This window comes from Oryctolagus cuniculus, chromosome 14 (genome assembly GCF_051225735.1).
Source record: "Oryctolagus cuniculus isolate XC-2025 breed Fujian yellow rabbit chromosome 14, ASM5122573v1, whole genome shotgun sequence".
Lineage (NCBI taxonomy): Eukaryota > Metazoa > Chordata > Mammalia > Lagomorpha > Leporidae > Oryctolagus > Oryctolagus cuniculus.
The window spans coordinates 63,972,501-63,993,143 of NC_142880.1; the positions used below are offsets into that span (position 1 = coordinate 63,972,501).

Sequence of the window (20,643 nt, forward strand, 5' to 3'; positions counted from 1 at the left end):
CCTCCACCTCACACCTCCAACCATGTACTCCCCACCACCCAGGCCCCTTCTCCTCTCTCCCCAGGGTTATTAACAAGGCCTCCTCTCAGAAAAGGAATTCCATCCTCAGAGCGACCCCTTTCTCTCTCTCATCCAAAGTGATCCATCTTGTATCCCAGTTCCTCGGAACGCATGCACCTAACGTGCTTGTAGGTGACAGCGAGTTTCACCAAGCCCATGTAGAGACCTGCATTCTACATAGTGTGAATTACTATGGCACACACAACACACGTTCACATACACAAAATGACAAGCGAGGTTCTGCAGTCCAAGACATTTGGCTGAGTAAACAAACAGCTCCATCTTCTGCAGAACTTCTCAGCCTTGGTCATGCCCTGAGCATCCGTAGAAAGGTACAGGGCACTGGTGTTTCCTCCTGGGTTCTCCCAGCCAGTAGCAAACAGCCCACTTGGGAAAGAACTGAGCACTGCTCCTCTTTTTCCTACCCTTACAGGCCACTAGATGGCGATGTTTCTCTGCTGAGTGCGCTGTGGATGGCAGAGCCGTAGGCCTAGGCCACGTCTCTTCAGGGATGCACAGCCCTGAGAGAGCAGAGCTCGCCCCGTGGGTGCCGTGGACCACACAGCAACCTTCTACGCTGTAGTTGGTAGACGCACCTCATGTTGCCGAGGCTGATTCTGATGACTTCTTTTTTTATCCTAGGATGAAAAAGCATAGCTTCTGTAAATATAGACCCTACTTGAAGAAGACTGTGTATGTAAAAGCACAGACTAGTTTGGGACAGCGCCGCGGCTCACTAGGCTAATCCTCCACCTTGCGGCACCGGCACACCGAGTTCTAGTCCCGGTCGGGGCGCCGGATTCTGTCCCGGTTGCCCCTCTTCCAGGCCAGCTCTCTGCTGTGGCCTGGGAGGGCAGTGGAGGATGGCCCAAGTGCTTGGGCCCTGCACCCCATGGGAGACCAGGATAAGTACCTGGCTCCTGGCTTTGGATCAGTGCGGTGCGCCGGCCGCGGCGGCCATTGCGGGGTGAACCAACAGCAAAGGAAGACCTTTCTCTCTGTCTCTCTCTCACTGCCCACTCTGCCTGTCAAAAAAAAAAAAAAAACACAGACTAGTGAAACATATTTTATGCATACTACAGAGAATTCATCTTCTTAGGGTGGCTTCTCATTAAACAATGGGAAAGCTGGAGGTCTCTTGCCCAGAGGCTGGTCTTTCAATAGCTAAAGAATTAATCGTACAAAGTTTGTTTTTCTACTTTGTGGCTACAGAATCTGCCTACTGTGTGTGGCCTGAGTAGCCCTTATCCCAAACACTTGGGACCACATGTGTTTCAGATCTTGATTTTTTTTAAACTTTGGAGCATTTGCATATGCATAATGCGATTTCTGCCGGAGGACAGACTCATGTGTAAATGCAGATTCACTTACGTCTCACGTACATCTTACACACATGGCCCGAGGGTAATCGTACACCATATTTGTGGTGCACCTGCATGTTGACTTGACCCATCACCTGAGTCATGTGGGACGTTTTCCACTCGTGCCATCAGGTTGGTACCCGAACTGAGATTCTGGAGCCTTTTAGACTTCAGATCTTTGGATTGGAGATGCTTGTCCTGTAGGGCAAAGGATGCCACCGCAGGTAGAACTGTGCGACAAGGGGGTGAGCGCCCTTGGGAGGAGCAGACTGCCCGTGGAGGGGGTGAGGCCCCAGGGGCCTCCACCCAGTTTGCAGCTGGAGGAGTGAGTTGTTGGGAGAGCTGGGCGGGGGTACCCGCAAGCCGCTTTCCTTGTGAGCATGCGTGAAAGGGCGGTTGTCCCTGCAGCTCTTTAGAATCCCCTGGGGAACATAAAGTTCCTCCGGTGGGCAGTTTGCCCTGCCTGGGCTGCGGGACTTCCATTCGGCTGTTGTGGGTGCGAAAAGGACAAGACACATTCCCCGGGGACCGTCAGGAAGACCGTCGTCCCAGGGAAAGAACGCAGAGAGAATTGGGCGGAGAGGTTGGGTCCAGGTGCACTGGAGTTCCCAGTAGTATTGACGTAAGCCACAGGGGCGCAGCAGGGCTGGATGGAGGTCATTTCCAGCTCTCATGGTTTTGAACAGAAGGGCTTTTTCCCCCATGCAAACTGACCGACCTGAATGTATCTTCGCCATGTCATGTCCACTGCTGGAGCGTGCCCTGGCCCTTTGTCCATCACAGGATAACCAGGGCTCTGGAATCTTGCAAAGGATGCTGGGGTGGGGTTTAGGGCACTGTTTTGCACAATGGAGGGAAAGAGGCAGCCGCAGCCTTATCGATGCTTCCTCACGGGCAGCCTGCAGCCAGGAAAAGTCAGGAGCATTGGCAGGGCCCCGAGCTCTTCAGCAAGGAGCTCTCTCTGCAGGTTGGGAAGATGTGGGTGGTCAGTGGCAGGCAAAGGAGCTTCTGAAGCGATAAGAATAATAAGATAACTCATTATCATAAAGTCTCCTTGGTCTGCCTCCCGCCTCTAAGCAGTTCAGCAGAGATGGGAGTGGGGAGGGAGTGGGCGGGTGCCACAGGTGCCCAGCGGAGTCTGGTGGGGCCTGAGTTCCCGGAGAGGTGGTCCTGGGCTTTGTGAAGGGGTCCAAAGCCGTCCCCTGAGCGCTCTGTCCCCACCGCTCGACCAGGGGTTCCGCAATGGCTGCGAAAGTCTGACTCTCCCTGTTCTCTTTCATGCTGGCACCGGGCAGAGTGCGGGAATTACTGCCTCAATAGTAAGTACAAGGAGTCCTCTGAGAGGCCGAGACGCCCTGGGCTCCTGCCAGGGCCAGGCCAGGCTGCGGCCAGGTCCTGGGCTCAGCGCAGGGCAAGCACATGCAGCAGAGGAGCGTGGGGGTGGGCTGCGTGGGAGCACTCGCGGGGACCCTCCCTCTGCACCCCAGCACGGCCCAGGAGCCCCCTCCCCACCCCCACCAAGCTCCTGCTGAAGCTCCTGGGGCCCGGGCTAAGCCAGCCGGTGTCAGGGCTCCATATGCAGAGCCAATGTGTGACAGTCACGTCCTGACCACTTCGCGGAGTCCCGGCAATGAGGGCTGTTGGCCTCAGGCCCACGGCCATGGCCAACAACAGCAGGGACGGGCCCTGGCTGTGCCTCCCACCCTGGGCCCAAGCCAGAGCTTCGAGGGGGCTCCTCGTTCAGCCCCTTAGATGTCCAATCCTCCTCTCGCCTCCGTGGCTCCTGGTTCCTGAGCTGTTGCCCTGGCAGCCCTGCCCCCACCCCCTGTTTTGCTGTCTCCCCTCCCCTTCCCTGGGGGGCTGATCCCCCCCCCCGCTGGTTTCCTTCCTTTTCCGTGCCCCTCCTCTCCCTCTCTCCCTGCCTGGGGGCTGCCACCTTGCTGTGTCTCTCTCGGTTCTGTCTGTCGGGGTCCTAGGGGTCGTGCCCTCCACTGCTCCAGGCGGCCGGCCCCTTGTTTTTCCTTCTCTGCCACAGCTGTTTGCTCCTGGGCTCCTTGCCTGTCCTGAGGCTGGATGCTTTGCCTCCCACTCCTTCCTGTCTCCACTCCCCTTCCTCGCCAGCTCTTCCTCCTACCTGCCTTGCCCAGGAGCGGGGCAGGCGGAGGCTGCCCTCCTCCTCCCTGTCCCTCTGTCCCTGGGGGCCAGAGAACCCTGTCCAGGGCTGCGCTGTTCGCAGAACCAGTGGGCAGTGCGTCGCTGCCTAACTCAGCAATGACCTTTGCCAATTTTCTCCTCCTTCGCTTTTCTGGCTCCCTTTTCTCTTTTCCCTCCCTACTTGTCACTCCCGCCCTCCTTTTAATTTCCCCTGAAAAGATTTTGGGAGCCTGCCGTGCCTACCTGCTATCATGGGGGCTTGGACGTAGCAGGCCAGGGGCATTCGTTTGCTATTGTCTCTCCCTCTTTTTAATGTTTAAAAGTTGAGTTTAAACTCGCCCATTGTTCTGGGAGTAGAGTCCTGACTTTTTGCACCAACCACATATTTTCTTGAAACTCTAATTGTCACAAATCAAGTATTTATTTGTTTTCATTCATTTGGAAGGCAGAGAGAGACAGCCAGACACAGAGATCCTCCGTCCACTGGTCACTCCCCAAATGCCTCCAACAGTCAGGGATGGGCCAGACCAAAGCCAGGAGACTAGAACTTAATCCAGGTCTCCCATGTGGTTGGCGGGGGCCCAAGTACTACGGCTGTCACCGGCTGCTCCCCAGGCTGCACATTAGCAGGAAGCCAGGGGCAGAATCAGAGCCAGGACTCAAACCCAGGCACACCAATATGGGATACAGGCACCCCAAGTTCCATCTTAACCACTGCACCAAACGCCAACCCCAGCACTAGGAGCAGCTGCAGAAGTGGATAATTCTCCCCTCCAGCCTGCACTGTGCACGTTTCTCTGCATTTGAGATTTGTTCTGCCTTCATCCCGTTAAACTTCCATTCCTCTGTCTTTAGTTATTGCCGCTCTCCTAGAAACCCCCTAGCCTCATTCCCAGCTTGTGACACCGAACACAGCTGCTTAACCTGTTCTTTTGCAAGAGAGTGATTCCTCGGAAAAACAGTGTACTGATAAGCTGGGGGAAAGGCAATGGATTTCTAAAATCCCAGAAAGTGAAAAGGGACCAGGAGGCCCAGTTACCAAGAGGCTGTCCGACTCGTGGTCTGTGGCTCTCTCAGCCATGTGATCTTGAACAAATCCTCGGTGCTTTCTAGGAATCATTTTCCTCTGCTGTAAAATGGGCATAACCAGCCTTCTCCTTCCCCCACTCTTGCTGCTACTCCACGAGGCTGTGGCAAAGACCTCGGAAAACATGACAGGGGACAGTGATTGATAAACCCAAGTCAAAGCCTCACCTGCTGCATGCCACAGGTCCCTGGAGGTCCTACCTGGGGTGGATTAGCTTCCAATGAAGACAGCCTTGTGGGCCTGGATTAGGGCTTGTTTTCTGCACCTCCCTGGGAGAACATCTGGGATTCTCCCCAGCTGCTCCCCACGTGGCCCAAGTCTTGCTCTCTGGCTTCCAGGAATCACTGGGAACAGTGTCAGCACATTGCAAGGCCTGCTCTGTAGCTCTGGCCAGTGGCAGTGACTGCCAGCCCCCTGGGGGGTGGGGAAGCCAATGCCAGGTCATGAGGTCGGGTATTTCTGAACCTGGCCAAGCACGCGTGCAGCCCAAGAGCAAGGGGCTGACAAGTTGTGAAATGTCACAGTCCCAGGGGCTGGCTTGCTGGGTGTCTCCCTGCCTCATGTGTGAGTGCAGAGGTCAAGAGAGCCAACAGACCATATAACTCCCGTCTTCTGTTCTGTCCCAGCCATCACAGAAGCCATTGAGATCCCGCAGTTTACAGGCCGGAGTTACCTGATGTATGACAACCCAGATATCCTCAAGAGGTAATGTGTTTCAACAGTGGTTTCCTTATCCCCTCGTAGGTCAATTTCTCAATGTCTTTCCCAGTGCTTTTGCTTATCTTTCCTGCCAGAAGATAATTCTCCAAGAAGGCCCTTTAGCCATGGCCTTAGGGGAAAAAAGTGCACAAAATAAACATGGAAACTAGAACACAACAAAAGAAAACAAACCAAACTTGGGAGGAAAAAAAATCAGTTTTTCAAACCAATCCCTTGACAACTGATGCAAACCCTCTCTGGCCAGTGGGCTTGGAGAGGGTTGTGTGACCCAGCACTGGGGCTTCCAGTGTTGAGGCATTGATAAGCAGGGAGAATTGGATGCCCCTGAAGTCAAGGTTGTGATGTGATTCCATGAGCAGGGCAGTGAGCTGGATGCTTTGCTACGGCCGTTGTGTGCAGTGCTGTTGAGTACCAGGAGCCAGAGGGCCAGCTGCTCCCCTACCCAGACAGCAGCTCCAAGCCCATATCCTGCTGGCTCAGGACCTACCCTAACTCTTCCACCTCAAAGGTCTTGTGTCCTCATCAGGCTCTGGCCAGTTCACAGAGGTGCTGGTCCAAGGAGCATGGCCCAAGGAGATGCCCACGTCACAGCCAGAGCTGCAGGCCCAGCCTTGGTTTTGCCTAGTCACATGGCAGGAGGCAAGGCTGGCAAAGTCTTCCAACCAGCCAAGCTTGTCTTGGACACTTTGAGTTGGCGCCTTCTCTCTTCCTTTCATGTCCCCTCATTCTTTGTAGTTTATAATGTGCCACCTACCCTCTCTGCCCCCAGCACAACCATGCTAGAATGTTCTTTCCTCTTCAAGTTGACTTCGTGATAACAGAGCAGGCCAATCTTTGAGCTAAAGGCATCCGGCTCTTAGGCTCAGAGCTCGATGACTTTACAAAGAATGAAAATGCTTGAGAGAAATGTTCCTGGGGCGCTGGATGGCCCTGGTACTCTGATCGCATACCAGACAGACATTGCTTCCTTTCTCTAATCCCAGGAGGTATTCACCTATGTTGTCTTGTCATGGGGACTTAGGTAAAACACATTCCCAGCCAGGAGGGAGCCTCCTCCTTCTTCAGCTCTTTATTTGCAAAGACGGAAGGTCACGGCATTCCCCCAGAAAGCAGGGATCTTGTGATCCTGGTCTTCAACTCCTGCAGCTTAGTGAGAGATACTGGGTGATCAGGGAAGGGGGACAGGGGGTGGGCCAGAGTAGAAGTAGGGCGCCCCCACCACAGCAGTTCTGATGGTATTTATGCATGTGCACATGTATGAAAGTATACTTGCATGTAGGTCAAGTTCAGGGTCTGTTTCTGATACTTGGTGGCAAATAACAGAAAACTTAAAATGTCTTAAACAAGATCAGTATTTGTTATTTCATATAGCGATTGTTTCAGACTTGGGCTGGATCCTGGGTTGCTTAATTTCGGGCACCAACTGCATCATCCAGGATCTGGGTCTCATCCCTAGCTCTGCCTTGTTATCCACTGCCTATTCTCTGAGGCCCCTCCCCAGCTGTCCATCAGGTGCTTGTAAAACACAGCCACACCCAGTGGAAGTACACAAGACTTCCTGGCTTGGGTCATGTGATTCTTTTTAAAAGTAAGGAAATCCTTCCTAGAACACACCTGGAACATTTCCCCTATTTCACTGGACAGTTGCGGGTCACATGCCCACCCCAAAATCAACCACTGACAAAAGAAATGGAAGCATCTTGATTGACATGTGCCAATCAGTAGACCCAAGGCAAGGGTTCGGAGAAGAAGGCATCTGGAGCAAAAGTAGGGGAAAGCAGATCCCCAGGGAAGCGGCCAGGACTGCACTGCTTCCCCCTCACTACTTCAAGGTCCCCCAAGGGGAAGGCAAACTCGGTCTCTTTCTGCCTAGATTGGGCTCTAGGAATCCAAGACTAAAGTCCCTCCACTCTTCCCCATAGAATGCACTTGACAGCTCCACACCCAGGGTTGTGGGACAGACAAAGGGATGGGAAAATGGAAGAAGAAACTTGTCAAGTAGTGCCCTATTAGCAATAAGAAGTTCTGCTTACTGTTCTCTCACCTTTTGTTCGAGGAATCCCATGCCTGCTCTCCTACCTACATCGGTTGAAAACCTGCTCCCTGTAGTGAGAATTTCTGGACTAGCCCATTTCCAATAGTGGGTGACAGTACACAGACACCTGCACTGGTTTCCAGCTTGGGGAAGGAGCCCAGAGCTTGGATAGCCCTCTTCCCGCATCACCTCCTGACCCTCTCCACCCTGCCTCTGCTTCAACACCCCTTCCAGCCATCAGCCCCTCTTGTCTAAGAGCCCACCCCTTTCCAGTCCCTGGGTCCAAATCCTGCCCCTACAGATAGCCATGACCAGAGCTGGCCATTCCCAGCAGTGATCAAAGCCAGGGGGGCGGCTGCCCCTTGAACCCCTTGGAAATTGGGAAAGTTGCTTTCTGCTGGACAGGGTGGGAATGGTTTCCCATGGCCTGTGAGTAATAGGAAAGAGCAAAACCTGAGGTGGGTACAGGGGTGCAGCCTGGGAATGGCGTTGGCCACAGACTTGCTGAACTGTGACTCAGCAAGTGCTCTCCCGTGGGGCTTCGCAGTGCGTGGAGCCAAGTGTGCAGGGTGATACTATTTCTAACCTCCTGGAAGTAAGATTATCCTTACACCTGGTTGCTCAGGGCTGGCCAACGCAACTGGGATTACTCAGAAACAGATGTTGGTGGTTGATGGGGCGGACTTGTTTATGTGTTTCCTTCCAGGGTGTCAGGCTCAAGATCAAATGCATTCATGAGGTTTAAGACAACCGCCAAGGATGGCCTGTTGATGTGGAGGGGAGACAGCCCCATGAGACCCAACAGTGACTTCATTGCCCTGGGCCTTCGGGATGGAGCCCTGGTGTTCAGGTAACCGCCCCTCCGGCCTGCGTGAAGCTGTGTCCTCTCGTCTTCCTCAGATGGAACAGAGCATGCCAAATACAGTGCTCCAAACATGAGCCAAAAACACAGGCCTTTGGAATTGGCTGTAGCCTGAAGCTCTGGGCTTACTTGAGCCTCTGGCCCTTTCCAGAATCCATCCAATAATCTAGAGCAAAAGTCTGCAAATGGGCCAAATCTGCCCCCCCCCCACCCCCAGTTTTGTAAATAAGGTTGTATTGGAATACTACGGTATCCATGTAATGTCAAGGACTGTGACCTTGCTACAATAGCACATTTGAGTAACTTTTGGTAAGAATTGTATGGCAAAGCCTAAAACATTTGCAGTCTGGCCCATTTCAGAGCAAATCTGTGACCCTGGCCTAGTGTGTGCCTTCTGTATGCTCCCCACTCTCCGGCTGGGATGAAACAGAAGAGGATGCCAGGCCGGTGCTGTGGTGTAGTGGGCTAAGCCTCCGCCTGCTGTGCTGGTATCCCATGTGGGTGTACCCCATGTTTGTGTCCCGGCTGCTCCACTTCCAATCCAGCTCTCTGCTATGGCCTGGGAAAGCAGCAGAAGATGGCCCAAGTCCTTGGGCTTCTGCACCTACATAGGAAACCTGGAAGAAGCTCCTGGTTCTTGGCTTTGGATCGGCGCAGCTCCACCCATTGCAGCCATTTGGGCAGTAAACCAGCAAATGGAAGACTTCTCTTTCTGTAACTCTACCTCTCAAATAAATAAATAAAATTGTAGAAAAAAATAAAAAATAGAGGGTGCCGATCCTGCCGAGTTCGGAAGGAGTCTTTAGCTCATCCTCAGCTCAGGGTGCTGAAGATCTGAACTCTGGGAACCTTGGCTTTAAACTTGACCTTGGGCCCTCCTTGCTGTGTAGCTTTAGGAAGGAGAATGCCTGGTCTCCAGCCTTCTGCAGCCAGAGGGTTGAGATTGCCGTAGTTTGTACCTCTTTTTGCTTACTTTAGACTCCTCTCAACTTTTTCAGATGTGTGGCTGTGAGGAATTACCTGGCTCCCCAGCAGCATGGGAGAGAGCTGAGTTTCCAAAGGGCAGGGACTGTCGGGTGTACCTCTAGAGATCGCAGCGGCACATTCTCCCTTGAGGGGAGTTCTCTAGACAAATGCTCTTCAAAGTGCGGCCCCTGAGTAGCAGCTGCAGCATGCCACACCCGGCAGCCTGTTACACGGATTCTCATGCTTCATCCCGACCTGCTAAGCCAGAAACTCTCTGGGCCTGGGCCCGGCAATGTGTGCTGTGAGCGTTTGTTTTTCCTTTCTCTGTCTGAAGATTGATTTATTCATTTGAAAGACAGCCGCAGAGAGGGGAAGAGAGAGCAAGAGAGCCAGAAAACGAGCGCTCTTCCATCCACTGCTTCACTCCCCAAATGGCTGCAATGGCCGGGCTGGACCAAGCTGGAACCAGGAGCCAGGAGCTCCATCCAGGTCTTCCAGGTGGATGGCAGGGGCCCAGGCACTTGGGCCATCGTCTGCTTCCTTCCCAGGTGCAGTTTCAGGGAGCTGGATTGGAAGCACAGCAGCCAGGACATGAACTCATGTTCTGAGACAAGAGACTGGCATTGCAGGTGCAGCTTAAACCAGTACTGGCCCCGGGACCACTTCTTCAGGAGATTCTCTGGCCTGCTAAGGTTTAAGCGCCCCTGCTCCATCTCCAAATCACAGGCCCCACGTGAAAGCGCAGAGGGAGAGAAATCTCCCATCTGGTGGGACACTTCTCACCCAGCAGTTCACTTCCCATCTTCTCCAAATGCCTGCAGTGGCCAAAGCTGGACCAGACCAAAGCCAGCACCCCAGAAGTCAGTCTGGCTCTCCAGCATGGGTGGCAGAAGCCAACTATTTGAGCCATCACCTGCTGCCTCCCAAGGTGTGCATTAGCAGGAAACTGGCATGGAGAGCAGACCCGGGACCTGAACCCCAGCACTCTGCTGTGGGACATGAGTGTCCGAAGTGACGTCTTAATTCACTGCGCCAAACTCCTGTAATCCCCGCTGTGGTGTCTAGCGCGAGGGTTCACGAAATGCTGTGAGGTTAGTGAGAACGGGAACAGACAAGGGAGAGCTAGCTGAACGACAGAGGAGGTGAGCATTTTAATCTGGGGCTGTGTGAGTCGCATGCGGGAATGACTGACAGCCAGAAGGTTGACATAAATCTGTTCAAAGTGAGGAAAAGGCATTATGAGAGGAACTGTCACTTGTCCAACATCACGCTAGCCCCTAAGTAAGCAGAGCGTACTAAGTGCTTCGCTCCCATGATACTGGGGACTTTGGGGACATAGGTGTGGCCGTAGGCTGGAGGCTGGCAGGTACACAGCAGCTTCTCACCCTGTCTGCTCCCTTGCCCTGGGGATCCCACCCGGCATTGGCTCAGAGGTCAGACACGGAGCTCCCCACACTGAGTTTCAGCCTGGCTGCCTCCAAGCCTTTTTCTTGTGGTTTTCCTGTGGTTAACCTCGTCGAGGCCTCAAGTACTTGACTGTGCCCAGAAAAGGGAACTGAAACAGTAGCTCAGCCTTGGGTGGGATGGCCCAACTTCCCCCCAAAATTGCCAGCGGAGGCCTATCCGCCACCCACTCCAGCCCGAGAGGAAACCTGGAGAAGGTCAGGACTGTCCCCAGCCCTGGGAGGAGGGCTCTCTGCCCTCACCCAGGCTCTTAGTACTCTTCTCCCAGTCCCCTCTCTGTCGTGGGTGCATTTCTGGCTTCTGACAATTGGCTCTGTTTGCCCTCTGATCATGGAGTCTTCTGGTTGTGCTATGTGTGAGATGCACTGCTGGATGAGGCCCAGGCAGACTTCTGCACCTGGGCCTGGGCCTGGAGCCGCATGCTTGCTGCTCCACCAAATGCCCTTCCCTCTGGGCGGTGATCTGCCCCGTCTGTGCCCCCAGCACAGACCTGTGCAATATTGCCATGGGCTGGGCACCGAGAGGAATGGTGGTGTAGGCCAAGACTGTGTACATGTCAGCAGACAGCAAATTGCCCAGGGGCCTGTTCCAAATCCTGCTGTGTTCCCTGAGATGCTGAGGGAGTAGGGCCAGGTGGACCCCAGGATCTGACAGGAAACAAGTACCCCAGGTGATTCCAGGAACTGTGTCTTAGAAATCAGGGCCCCACATGGCTTTGAAGTCACACATGCAGGATTGCCGTGGCTGTGTGATCCCATGCAAGTGACCTGACTTCTCTGAGCCTCTGTTCCTTTTTGTCTGTCAAAGTTCAGGGTGAGCTGTGAGTGAATTTGAGTTCAGGGTGTGACTGAGCTAGTTATTAGTGATGATGACCCTAGGAATTATTGTCCTGGCTGTGTGTATGCTGGGCTCTCAAAGCCCCTACCTGGGAGAGGTGACAGGTGAGGGTGTTAGCACAATATAACTGCTTCATAAATTTTGACTTATAAAATTATTATTATTTTCTACCTATTTGAAAGGCAGAGAGAAAGAGAGAGAGCAAGAGAGGGGGAAGGAGAGAGATCCCACCTTTCTCACTAGTATACTGCCTGCAACAGCTGGAACTGGGCCAGCTTGAATCCGGGAGTGGGTTGCTCCCTTCACATCTCCTGTGCAGATGGCACAAACCCAGCTACTTGAGCCATCACCTGCTGCCTCCCTGGGTGTGAACTGGTGGGGAGTTGGACTCAGCAGCCAGGGCTGGGAATTGAACCCAGGCACTCTGATAACGGATGCAGGCATTTGAACTGCGAGGCTCCCCAGCAGCTGCTGTTTGGAAGGAGACACGGGCTCTGCTCCTCCAGGAGCTTTCATCACTGGATCCCAGAGAGTCGGTCGTCCTGTGAAGAAGATAAATTAGCCTTGAGGTTGTTGGTGCATGATCTGGGCCCAGAGCAAACGCCAAAGGAATCCCAAGATAAGAAAATACGCTCTCGACTTTCTGGACTCTCCCTCACCTAAATGCTGGTCCTTTTATGATTTCGTTCTCAAAGCCCTTCTGCTAGGGAACACAGAAACGCAATGGAACTCTTAAAAGGATAACAAATTTATTCGTAGTTTTGGTGCCAGATTGAGTAGGAAAAAGGAAATCGAAGTACTTTACTCAAATGAGTATGATTTTATGGTTATAAGTGGGACATAACACCTGCCAGCAGGTTTATCTGGCCACCTTCCACCCCAAACTTGAACTTCCTAATATTTTCATGCAGCAGAGAGAGGCACGAGCTCTGACAACAGTAAAGGGTGTTAAGGAGACGTGACTAACACAGGCCCCTCAGGGAGGTGGCCAGAGTCACAGGACATTGGTAGAGAAACCAGGTGTGCGTTCACTCATTTTTGCATTTTGTATTGAGGTGTTAGCTGTGTGTAGTGCACACATGTTCAACGTATGGTTTAATAGTAAAATGGGTAAGCCTTGCATCACTGCCACCCAGAACAAGATCCAGCACCTTGTCACCGCCCAGAGAGGCTCCCCCTCCCCCCTTCTAGTGAAGGAAACCACGATTGTTGGGCATTTGCTGTGGCAGAACGCAGGGAGCTGATCTTGGGTGAGTTATCAGCCTTCCCCGGGAAAGCAGGAGTGCGTTGGGCAGGTCTGACATCAGAGAGAGTGGGAGGGTGGCGTCAGGCCCTGCAGAAACCAGCTGAGCTGCCCCCTCCACAGGGAGGGCTGGCTCCTGTCTGCGGCGGTCACTCTGGCTTCCCTGCACCCTGAGCACCAATAGGAAGAAAGCCTACGCTTGGTCCAGCCGGGATCTAATCCAACCGAAAAGGTCTCCTCTCCCAGCACCGTTCTGGTCCGGCCTCCCTGCCATCAGTCCCAGGTCACCTGGACCCTGAGATCTTGGTGTTCCTGGCTGCTTTGGTTACATATTGACAGCCTGTGGGTGCGTTCTCACTTGGCTGCCCTTCCAGGAATGAGGCCTCACCTGGTGACCTCTCCTGCTGGCTCCTCAGGTGCGCTGTCACCCTGGTGACATCCGAGCTGCCTGTGGCTGAGGAGGGAAGGATCTCTGCTCGGCTCCTCCTACGTGTGTCTGCTTTCTATGGGTTACCCTCACATTCCCTGCCATCCTTCGGGTACTACTACAGCTGAGGATATTCAGCTCAGAGCAGGAAGCAGATCTCCCCAGGTCACAGAGCTAGTAAGCTGGCAAGCCTGGAGACCCAGGCGTCACTCCTCCATCACCCCAAGCTGCCTCGCAGGAAAGCCGAGGAGAGCAATTCAGCCAAGTTTCTGCCAATCAGCTCCTCGCCTGGCTCCATGGTCATTCACTGCTTCAAACATTTGGCCACCACATAATGAAATCTGAGAATTCCACCTCCAGGCTGCTTTCTACAAGGAGACACTTGATGTGGGAAAATTCACTAGAAAACAGTGGCTCTTTCAGGGTTGGGGTGGCAGCTTTGTCCCATGGTTTGCCCAGTCATCCCGAGTTCTATTCTTGGTTAAATGTCAGTGGGCTGTGTCTTTGAGCCTCCATGAACAAGGGAATGACCTACAGTGTTTTCTCTGGGCAAGGCCAGGCACTTTCTCTTCTTGCTCTTTTCTTAGAATGAGTGCTCAGTAGCGGATCCAGGCTTCCCTCCACATTCTTGTTCCTTGGGCAGTGAGATAAAGGAGAGTTCTCCTTTCAGCTGATGAGGATAGAGTTGTCCTGAGTGGAACACGCCGCCCTTCACAAGCCTACGTACATGGGCTTTATCTTATTATCCAGGGAAAGTCTAGGCAGTTGGCCTAATGCCCGCCCTCCAGTAGTCACTCCCTGAATATTTGTTGAATTGAATTGAATTAGAATAATCGAATGGACAGTGGATTAAGAGGGCTAGTTCTCTGGTAAACAACATGTCCATGCTTCTGATACCCTTAGGGCATCTGAGAATCTGGGAACCAAGATAGAAACTAGGAAGCTGGTGGGCAGAACCTGACATCAGAGTGAATGGGGAATGGGACAGATAGAACACCAAGTTCAAGTTAGACATGTTAGCCTTGTGATTTTTGGCAAATTCCCTTAATCTCTTTGGGGTTCAGCCTACTCTGTAATGTTCTGTCTTGGGGAAAAAAAGCCTGTATTAGTTTCTAAGGCTGCAGATAATAAATTTCCACCAACTGGATGGCTTACAACAACAGCTCACTCTCCCACAGTTCTGGAAGCTAGAAATCCAAATGCAGTGTGTTGCCAGGGCTGGTTCCCCCTGGAAAATCTACTCTATGACTCTGTTAGGTCTGCTGGTCGCTGGCAATCCTTGGTCTTCCTTGGCTTGTAGGTGCATCACTCAAATCCCCATCTCCGTCTTCACAGAGCCTTCTCCCCTAAGTATCTGTCTCTGTCCAAATCTCATCTTCTTGTAAGGAGACCATTCGTATGGGGTTTATGGTTATCCTGATCCAGTAAGACTTTGTCTTAATTAATTGCATCTGCAAATACCATGTTTCCGAATAAATTCACATTCTGAGGTTCAGGGTGGCCATGCCTTTGGTGTGCGGGGTTAGCCACTATGCAACCAAGTGCAGTATAGGACACGTGATAAAGCCCTTCCTGCCCTGGGACTGTGGTGCTGATGCTTCCATACATGACGCTTCAGAGAAGAGTTGGCCTTGTTGACACCGTGCTGCGTGAAGTAAGCCAGGCACTAAAAGACAAAGCATGTGTGGTTCCGCTTATATGAGGAGTCTACAACCATCAGATCCGTGGGACAAACATAGAAGGGTGGTCATCAGAGGAGAGGGCAGACTCAGGAGCTGCTCTTTAATCTGAACGGAAGTTTCCTTCTGCAAGTTGAAAAGAATTCTGGAAATTGCGCTACAACGTGAATGCATGTGGTTAACAACACTGAGCTTTACCCTTAGAGGTGGTTAAGACGGTAAGTGTTAATGTGTGCTTTGCCACAATTAAGATTTGTAGAAGTATTTTAATCATGGGCTAAGCTGCAAGTCAAGCACCGTTTGTGTCACTGTTTTGTGTGAAGGCAGCTGCAGTTCAGAATTCCAAAGAACTCCCGGCAAGGAGAGTGGGTGTGTGCCTGTGCTTCGATGTTTTATTCTGTCCTCTGCCTTGTTTTGTTCCAATGCCTTCAGCTACAATCTGGGCAGTGGTGTGGCATCCATCATGGTGAATGGCTCCTTCAACGATGGTCGGTGGCACCGAGTCAAAGCTGTTAGGTGAGTGGGAGAGGGGGGAGGGGGAGGGCAGGGCTGGAGTTGAGCAGGGGTGGGATGTGGTGCCTGGTGCCCTTCTCGTCCCACCTGCGGCCCCCACCTCGCCCAGCACCTTAGCACTCCTGGGCCAGAGCATTCAAGGCTTTGCCTCCCAACTTCCACCTGTGCCCTCCTTCCACTGAGGCTGTCAGGCTGAGACCCTGTACCCCACTCCTTCACCGCTCAGTGGCCTGCTGATGGACACGCTGGAGGGGAGTCTCTCAACCTAGTGAGAAGGGGTTTCAGGGCATGGACTTTGAACGATGCTCTGCATCTCATTGTACAGGCCATTACATTCTCCCCATGCCTTTTTTTTTTTTTTTTAATCTTAGAAGGCGTACGTGGTTCACCCAGCCCTAGTTGCTACCTTGCCCCCTCACAGAAGTAACCCTGACTTCTGATTAACTTTGGGTGAATCACTGCCTTGCTCTTCTTTATAGTTTCACGACCTAGATCCATATTCATAACAGTTTATTTTCCGAAAGCGTGTGGCAAGCCAAGTCACAGAAACAGCGGCACCACGTGTTAGCTGCAGGTCCCAGGGGAAGATAAGCTACACAGAGTCTCTGGGGTTCCCTGAGAAGTTATCATAACCCTTTCTGGGGGACTCAGTGGCTGAGGTCGTGAGCAAGGCCTGGGAAGCACGGGGCTTTGCACTGCCAGCTCCTTCCTTGCTCCTGCAGGCTGTGGTGGGAGCAGCTGTGTGGGGCGCCCTGCTCTGGCTGCTGTGCCTGTCTTTGGTATCATAAAGGAAGTATGAGGGCACAGAGGCAGATGTGTGTTTATCTGCTCTCCAGAGGCCTAGAAAGCCCTTAAGACGGAGAAAAAGAGATTTCCATGAAGCCCCAACTGTAGCTTGTTGAGAAGAGAGATGTTTTTCCCATCGTAAATATTTATAGGCCTTTATCTCAAAACATGCTCTGGAATACAAGTCAAAATGCACAAAGACCAACCTAACTCCCAAATGCTCTAAACTGGTGGCTGCTGAGTTCCTCATTTCTCGTACCCATCCTTACAAGGGTGCACACAGAAACACCAAGGGGGAGTAGCAGATGCCTGCATTCTTGGCTCCAACTACCCTTGATCCCCACAATCCCCACTTTGGTAACATCAAGGCGCACAACGCTCTCAGTTTCCTTGAGCAGAGCTGGTTGGTAGAACACTTACACGTTGTGGAAGGATTTTGAAATCTTGACCATTGTTGTGGTTGGATTATGTACATCAAGATACATGCTGTGGAGAAACCACGCACTTCCTAGACATCTAAGGAATGCGACGTTGAGTGACTTTCCCGAAGCTATACCATTGTTTGTGGGCAGAGCCTAGATCAAAGGTCTTTCTATGACACCCCGTGATGCAGCCCACACACAACCGGCATTTCTGCTCTTTGGAAAGGAGAAGGCAGTGGAATGCTGCACCAGAAAAACTTCCGATGTGACAGCATCCAGCATGGCCCCATGCAGAGGGCTCAGCAGAGGAGGCTCTTCCTGTTGGCATCATCAATGCTTCTGCTTAGGTTACAGTGAGAGCTGAACAGCAGGGGCTGAGCCCAGGAGCTCCGTGGGTGGGAGGACTCAAGCAGATATTATGAATTGTGAGCGATGGGCCTTGAAGGAACTACAATAAATCTGCATGGGAATTGGGTCAAGGCCATGGGTACCAACATGGCAAGAAGAGTTGAGTGGATACCTTAGTTCTCTGCAGCAGGCTCCATGGTCAGGGATAGAGAAAACAGTGAAGAAGAGACACCCCCCCCCCAACCCACCCAAGAGGAGCCCTGCTTTGTGCACTGTCTTGTTCTGGGGAATTCTGTCCTCACAAGCATTAATCCTATCAGGAAAGAGAAAACGAATTTTCCTTTATTTAGCATTGCCAGGTGCCAGGTACTGCACACACTTTATCTCAGTAGTATGCACAGCCACTTGGGTTTGGTAAGCTTCATTTTATGGGTGGAGACGGTGATGCAGTGATGATAACAGTTGCAACATCCTTCTTCTCCTGTCTTTACGGTGCACGGGAGCTATCAGGGACTGTGCCCTGTACTTGGCAGGAGTGGCATCCGATTGCCACAGTAGCCTTGGATGATGGGCATAGTATTTCCCATTGCTTTTGAGGTCTCTGGGTCCTGTAGAAACTTGTAAGGCAATCTCGTTCCTCCACTAGAATAATCCTCTATGCACCAACATTGCTTTCTTGGCTCCTCATTGTACTTGACATCTCAGCAGGCCTCACCACGCTGCTGCTACTCCACCCATTGGTTTCACTTTCAAGTTCATCCCTGGCTCCTTCTCACCTCAGGTTCTGTTCTGAAGTCCTTAACAGTGCCCTGTGCCATCTGCTTCTGACGTCATCTTTCACCTCTCCATTCCCCTACCCCATTGTTCTCTGCGCTCGGTCTGTACTAATTCCTGTCTTTTTCCATTGTCATGGGATTGCATCAGGCTCCGCCCATGTGATTCCATAGCACCCTTGTGTTCTCTGCAGAGCGTTGACAACTGTGTCATCATTCACAATTTGAATTTTCACCATCCTGGGAAAACTATAAACTCCCAAGGGCCAGGAATTTGTTTTGCATTTTGCATTTTGTTCAGTTCCACTTAGCACAGTGCCAAACACATAGTAGGTGCTTTAATGCATCTTTATTAAAACAAGTGCACAATGGGATGGGTGCCAAAAAAGGCAGTGTTGAACATAGCATTCCACAGTAGAACAAATATAAGAATTAAACTATAAAAAATGTTTTTTGTGTGTTTATCTGATGTGTGTGTATGTGTGTGTGTGTGTGTGTGTGTGTGTGTGTGTGTAGGGACGGACAATCAGGAAAGATAACTGTGGATGACTACGGAGCCAGGACAGGGAAATCACCGGGCATGATGAGACAGCTCAACATCAATGGAGTGCTATATGTGGGTAAGTGACCTTTGGCCAAATCTAAATTAGGCCAGTGCTTTTCCTTGTTAGTCATCCATTTGTCTTGCTGGGCTGTGCACTTCACTGGGTCAGTCAAATACCTGGAAATCAGGAAGCTGTCCAGATGCTCAACTCTTCCATTCGCTGAACTTCTGACTCATAGCTGAAGGGCAGAAAGGCACTCACTCAAGTGCTTTGGACCAATTCGCCAGGAAAGCCATGCTTTTCTTGTTTATAGAACAGGAACCTACTCCAAATAGCTCCGTGAATTCTCTCTGAGGAAGGAGGAGCTGCCTCTCTGGCCCCTCTCAGAATAGACTGCGTAGTATTTCTGTGAGCGCCTTGTAACCCACGAGGGCAGACACGTAAACACGAGAAGACGGCTTCTTCCACAGGAGGCTTCTGAACAGTGCAGCTGAAAGCATCCCACGTCGGTGGGTTTCTTGTGGTTTGAGATGACATCAGCGCTCCTGACAGACTGTGTTTTGGTGACATGACACCAGAATTCAAAATTTACTAGATGCTAGACGCGGTCAGTGGGGCTAGAAATCACGCGTGAGGTGTGCCTTTACAGGCTTTGGTTTTGTGTCAGACTGACCCAAGTCAATCGATTTCTTCAAGGAGAACTGAGACACAGAGAGATGGGAGGTGCTTCACAGGTCAAGGGGCCCCCAACCCTCCCTCTTCCCAGCAGCCAAGAGATATCCTGGTCAGTGGGCGTTCAAAGGCCTCCGAGAGAGAGAGAGAGAGAGTCCAGTGCTGACATCTGACCCTTGGCTCACCCTCCCTCCCTCTTGCTTCCTGGCAGGTGGAATGAAGGAAATCGCTCTGCACACCAGCAGGCAGTACATGAGAGGCCTCGTGGGCTGCATCTCTCACTTCACCCTGTCTACGGATTACCACGTTTCCCTCGTGGAAGATGCTGTGGATGGGAAAAACATCAACACTTGCGGAGCCAAGTAACACCAGCTGGCCTTGCCCAAGGGACAGAGCCTCTAACCTGAGAGCCCTGGGGCCCCTGAGCCCCAGCCTGATGCTGGACATAGAGGCCCGGGGACCAGGTGTGTTTGCTCTCATCAAGGGGAGAGCACACCCTGATGAGAAACAGAACCAGCACGGCAGTCCCTGGGTGGCCTTTCCTGCCGACATTCTGTGGGCCAAACCCAAAGGAATGCTCTAGGTCGAGAGCATCAGACTTTGCCCATTGAATGTGTAGTGGCTGCCAGAGTTCATACATCAGTGCAAATTCCAGAGCCTGTCTGGTGTAGCTCACTGACTATGCTGTGATTCATAGTGCAAAGACAGAGACGGGGGGACAGAAACCCACGGGGCAGTATTGAAACACTTCTCTCTTGCCCTGACTAATGACATTCTTACTGACAGCAGAATGACTGTGTGACCTTGAACTTCACATTTCCCTTCTTGGTCCATGGAGTATTCATTTTAGCCGCTTCCCCTCCTCACTGGCTGGTTCCATACACTCTGACTATTCGACGAAAATAAAGATTGGGGGGAGACAAACCTGGAATTGTAATCGTAATGTGGCCCTCTTTCCCAGTTTCCTCTCAATGCAAAATCCCCACTTTTTATAATGCAGTTCTAAGAAAAGGGGCCCCATGATTTTGTAGCTGTACTTTTGTATGTGTATATTTTTATAGCTGCAGACTACCATACAGTATACTTTTGGAAGTTTGAGCGGACCATCCTGAATTCTTGCATACTTTCCTAAAAACTTTCTCCCAAGGGAGACTCACTTAGGCCATGTGTGATGTCAGTGGAGTGGGACCAATGACTTGGGTGGGCAACTCAGGGGGCTGAACCATTCTCCTCCAGGAAATGTTGATGGCACAAGGGGATGGAAATGAAGTTTCCAAAATAAGCAGATTAAAACAAACGTGTTACCGAGGCAGGCCACTGTCATTTTTGGTTTAAGACAGGGGGGTATCTAAACAAATGACTAAAAGGCATAAAGAAAGCTAGAACTTCATTGTTGGTTCATTCATCCGTGGAGGTGTCACACAGGTTTTGCAGAGGACATAGAAGATGGTCAATGTCCCCAAGGATGAGCAGGAGGTGGAGGATACCCTCAGGGTGCTCGGAGCGTCGTGGGGTTGGGGAGCTGGAGAAACAGAGCTGCCTCCTACGTATTCACACCCCTGATCCCAGAGACAGCTGTTCCCCTGGCAAATCCCCGCCGCAGGTCTTGCTAAGGGAAAGGTGAGCTGAACACCACCCGGTGAGAACAGAAATGGAGCCAACAGACGCCGGCATCTGTGTGATTGGTCC

At 51.9% G+C, this 20,643-nt stretch overlaps 1 protein-coding gene and 1 long non-coding RNA gene across 3 annotated transcripts in view; one reads left to right on the forward strand and one right to left on the reverse strand.

Moving 5' to 3' along the window:
• EGFLAM (EGF like, fibronectin type III and laminin G domains) overlaps positions 1-20,262 on the forward strand; it is a 193,700-nt gene extending 173,438 nt beyond the window's left edge. For both annotated transcript variants that reach the window (XM_051853511.3, XM_051853512.3), the window contains 5 exons: positions 5,289-5,367; positions 8,124-8,267; positions 15,328-15,411; positions 18,254-18,357; positions 19,166-20,262. In XM_051853511.3, coding sequence (XP_051709471.3) covers positions 5,289-5,367; positions 8,124-8,267; positions 15,328-15,411; positions 18,254-18,357; positions 19,166-19,320 — 566 coding nt within the window. In that variant the 3' untranslated portion in view covers positions 19,321-20,262. The remainder of the gene's footprint in view (positions 1-5,288; positions 5,368-8,123; positions 8,268-15,327; positions 15,412-18,253; positions 18,358-19,165) is intronic.
• On the reverse strand, positions 564-4,953 carry LOC149122353 (uncharacterized). Its single transcript, XR_016220714.1, has 3 exons — positions 4,830-4,953; positions 2,140-2,429; positions 564-698 (listed from the first exon to the last, which is right to left on the reverse strand). It is a non-coding gene; the product is annotated as an uncharacterized LOC149122353 (long non-coding RNA).
• Positions 20,263-20,643: the final 381 nt, after the last annotated feature.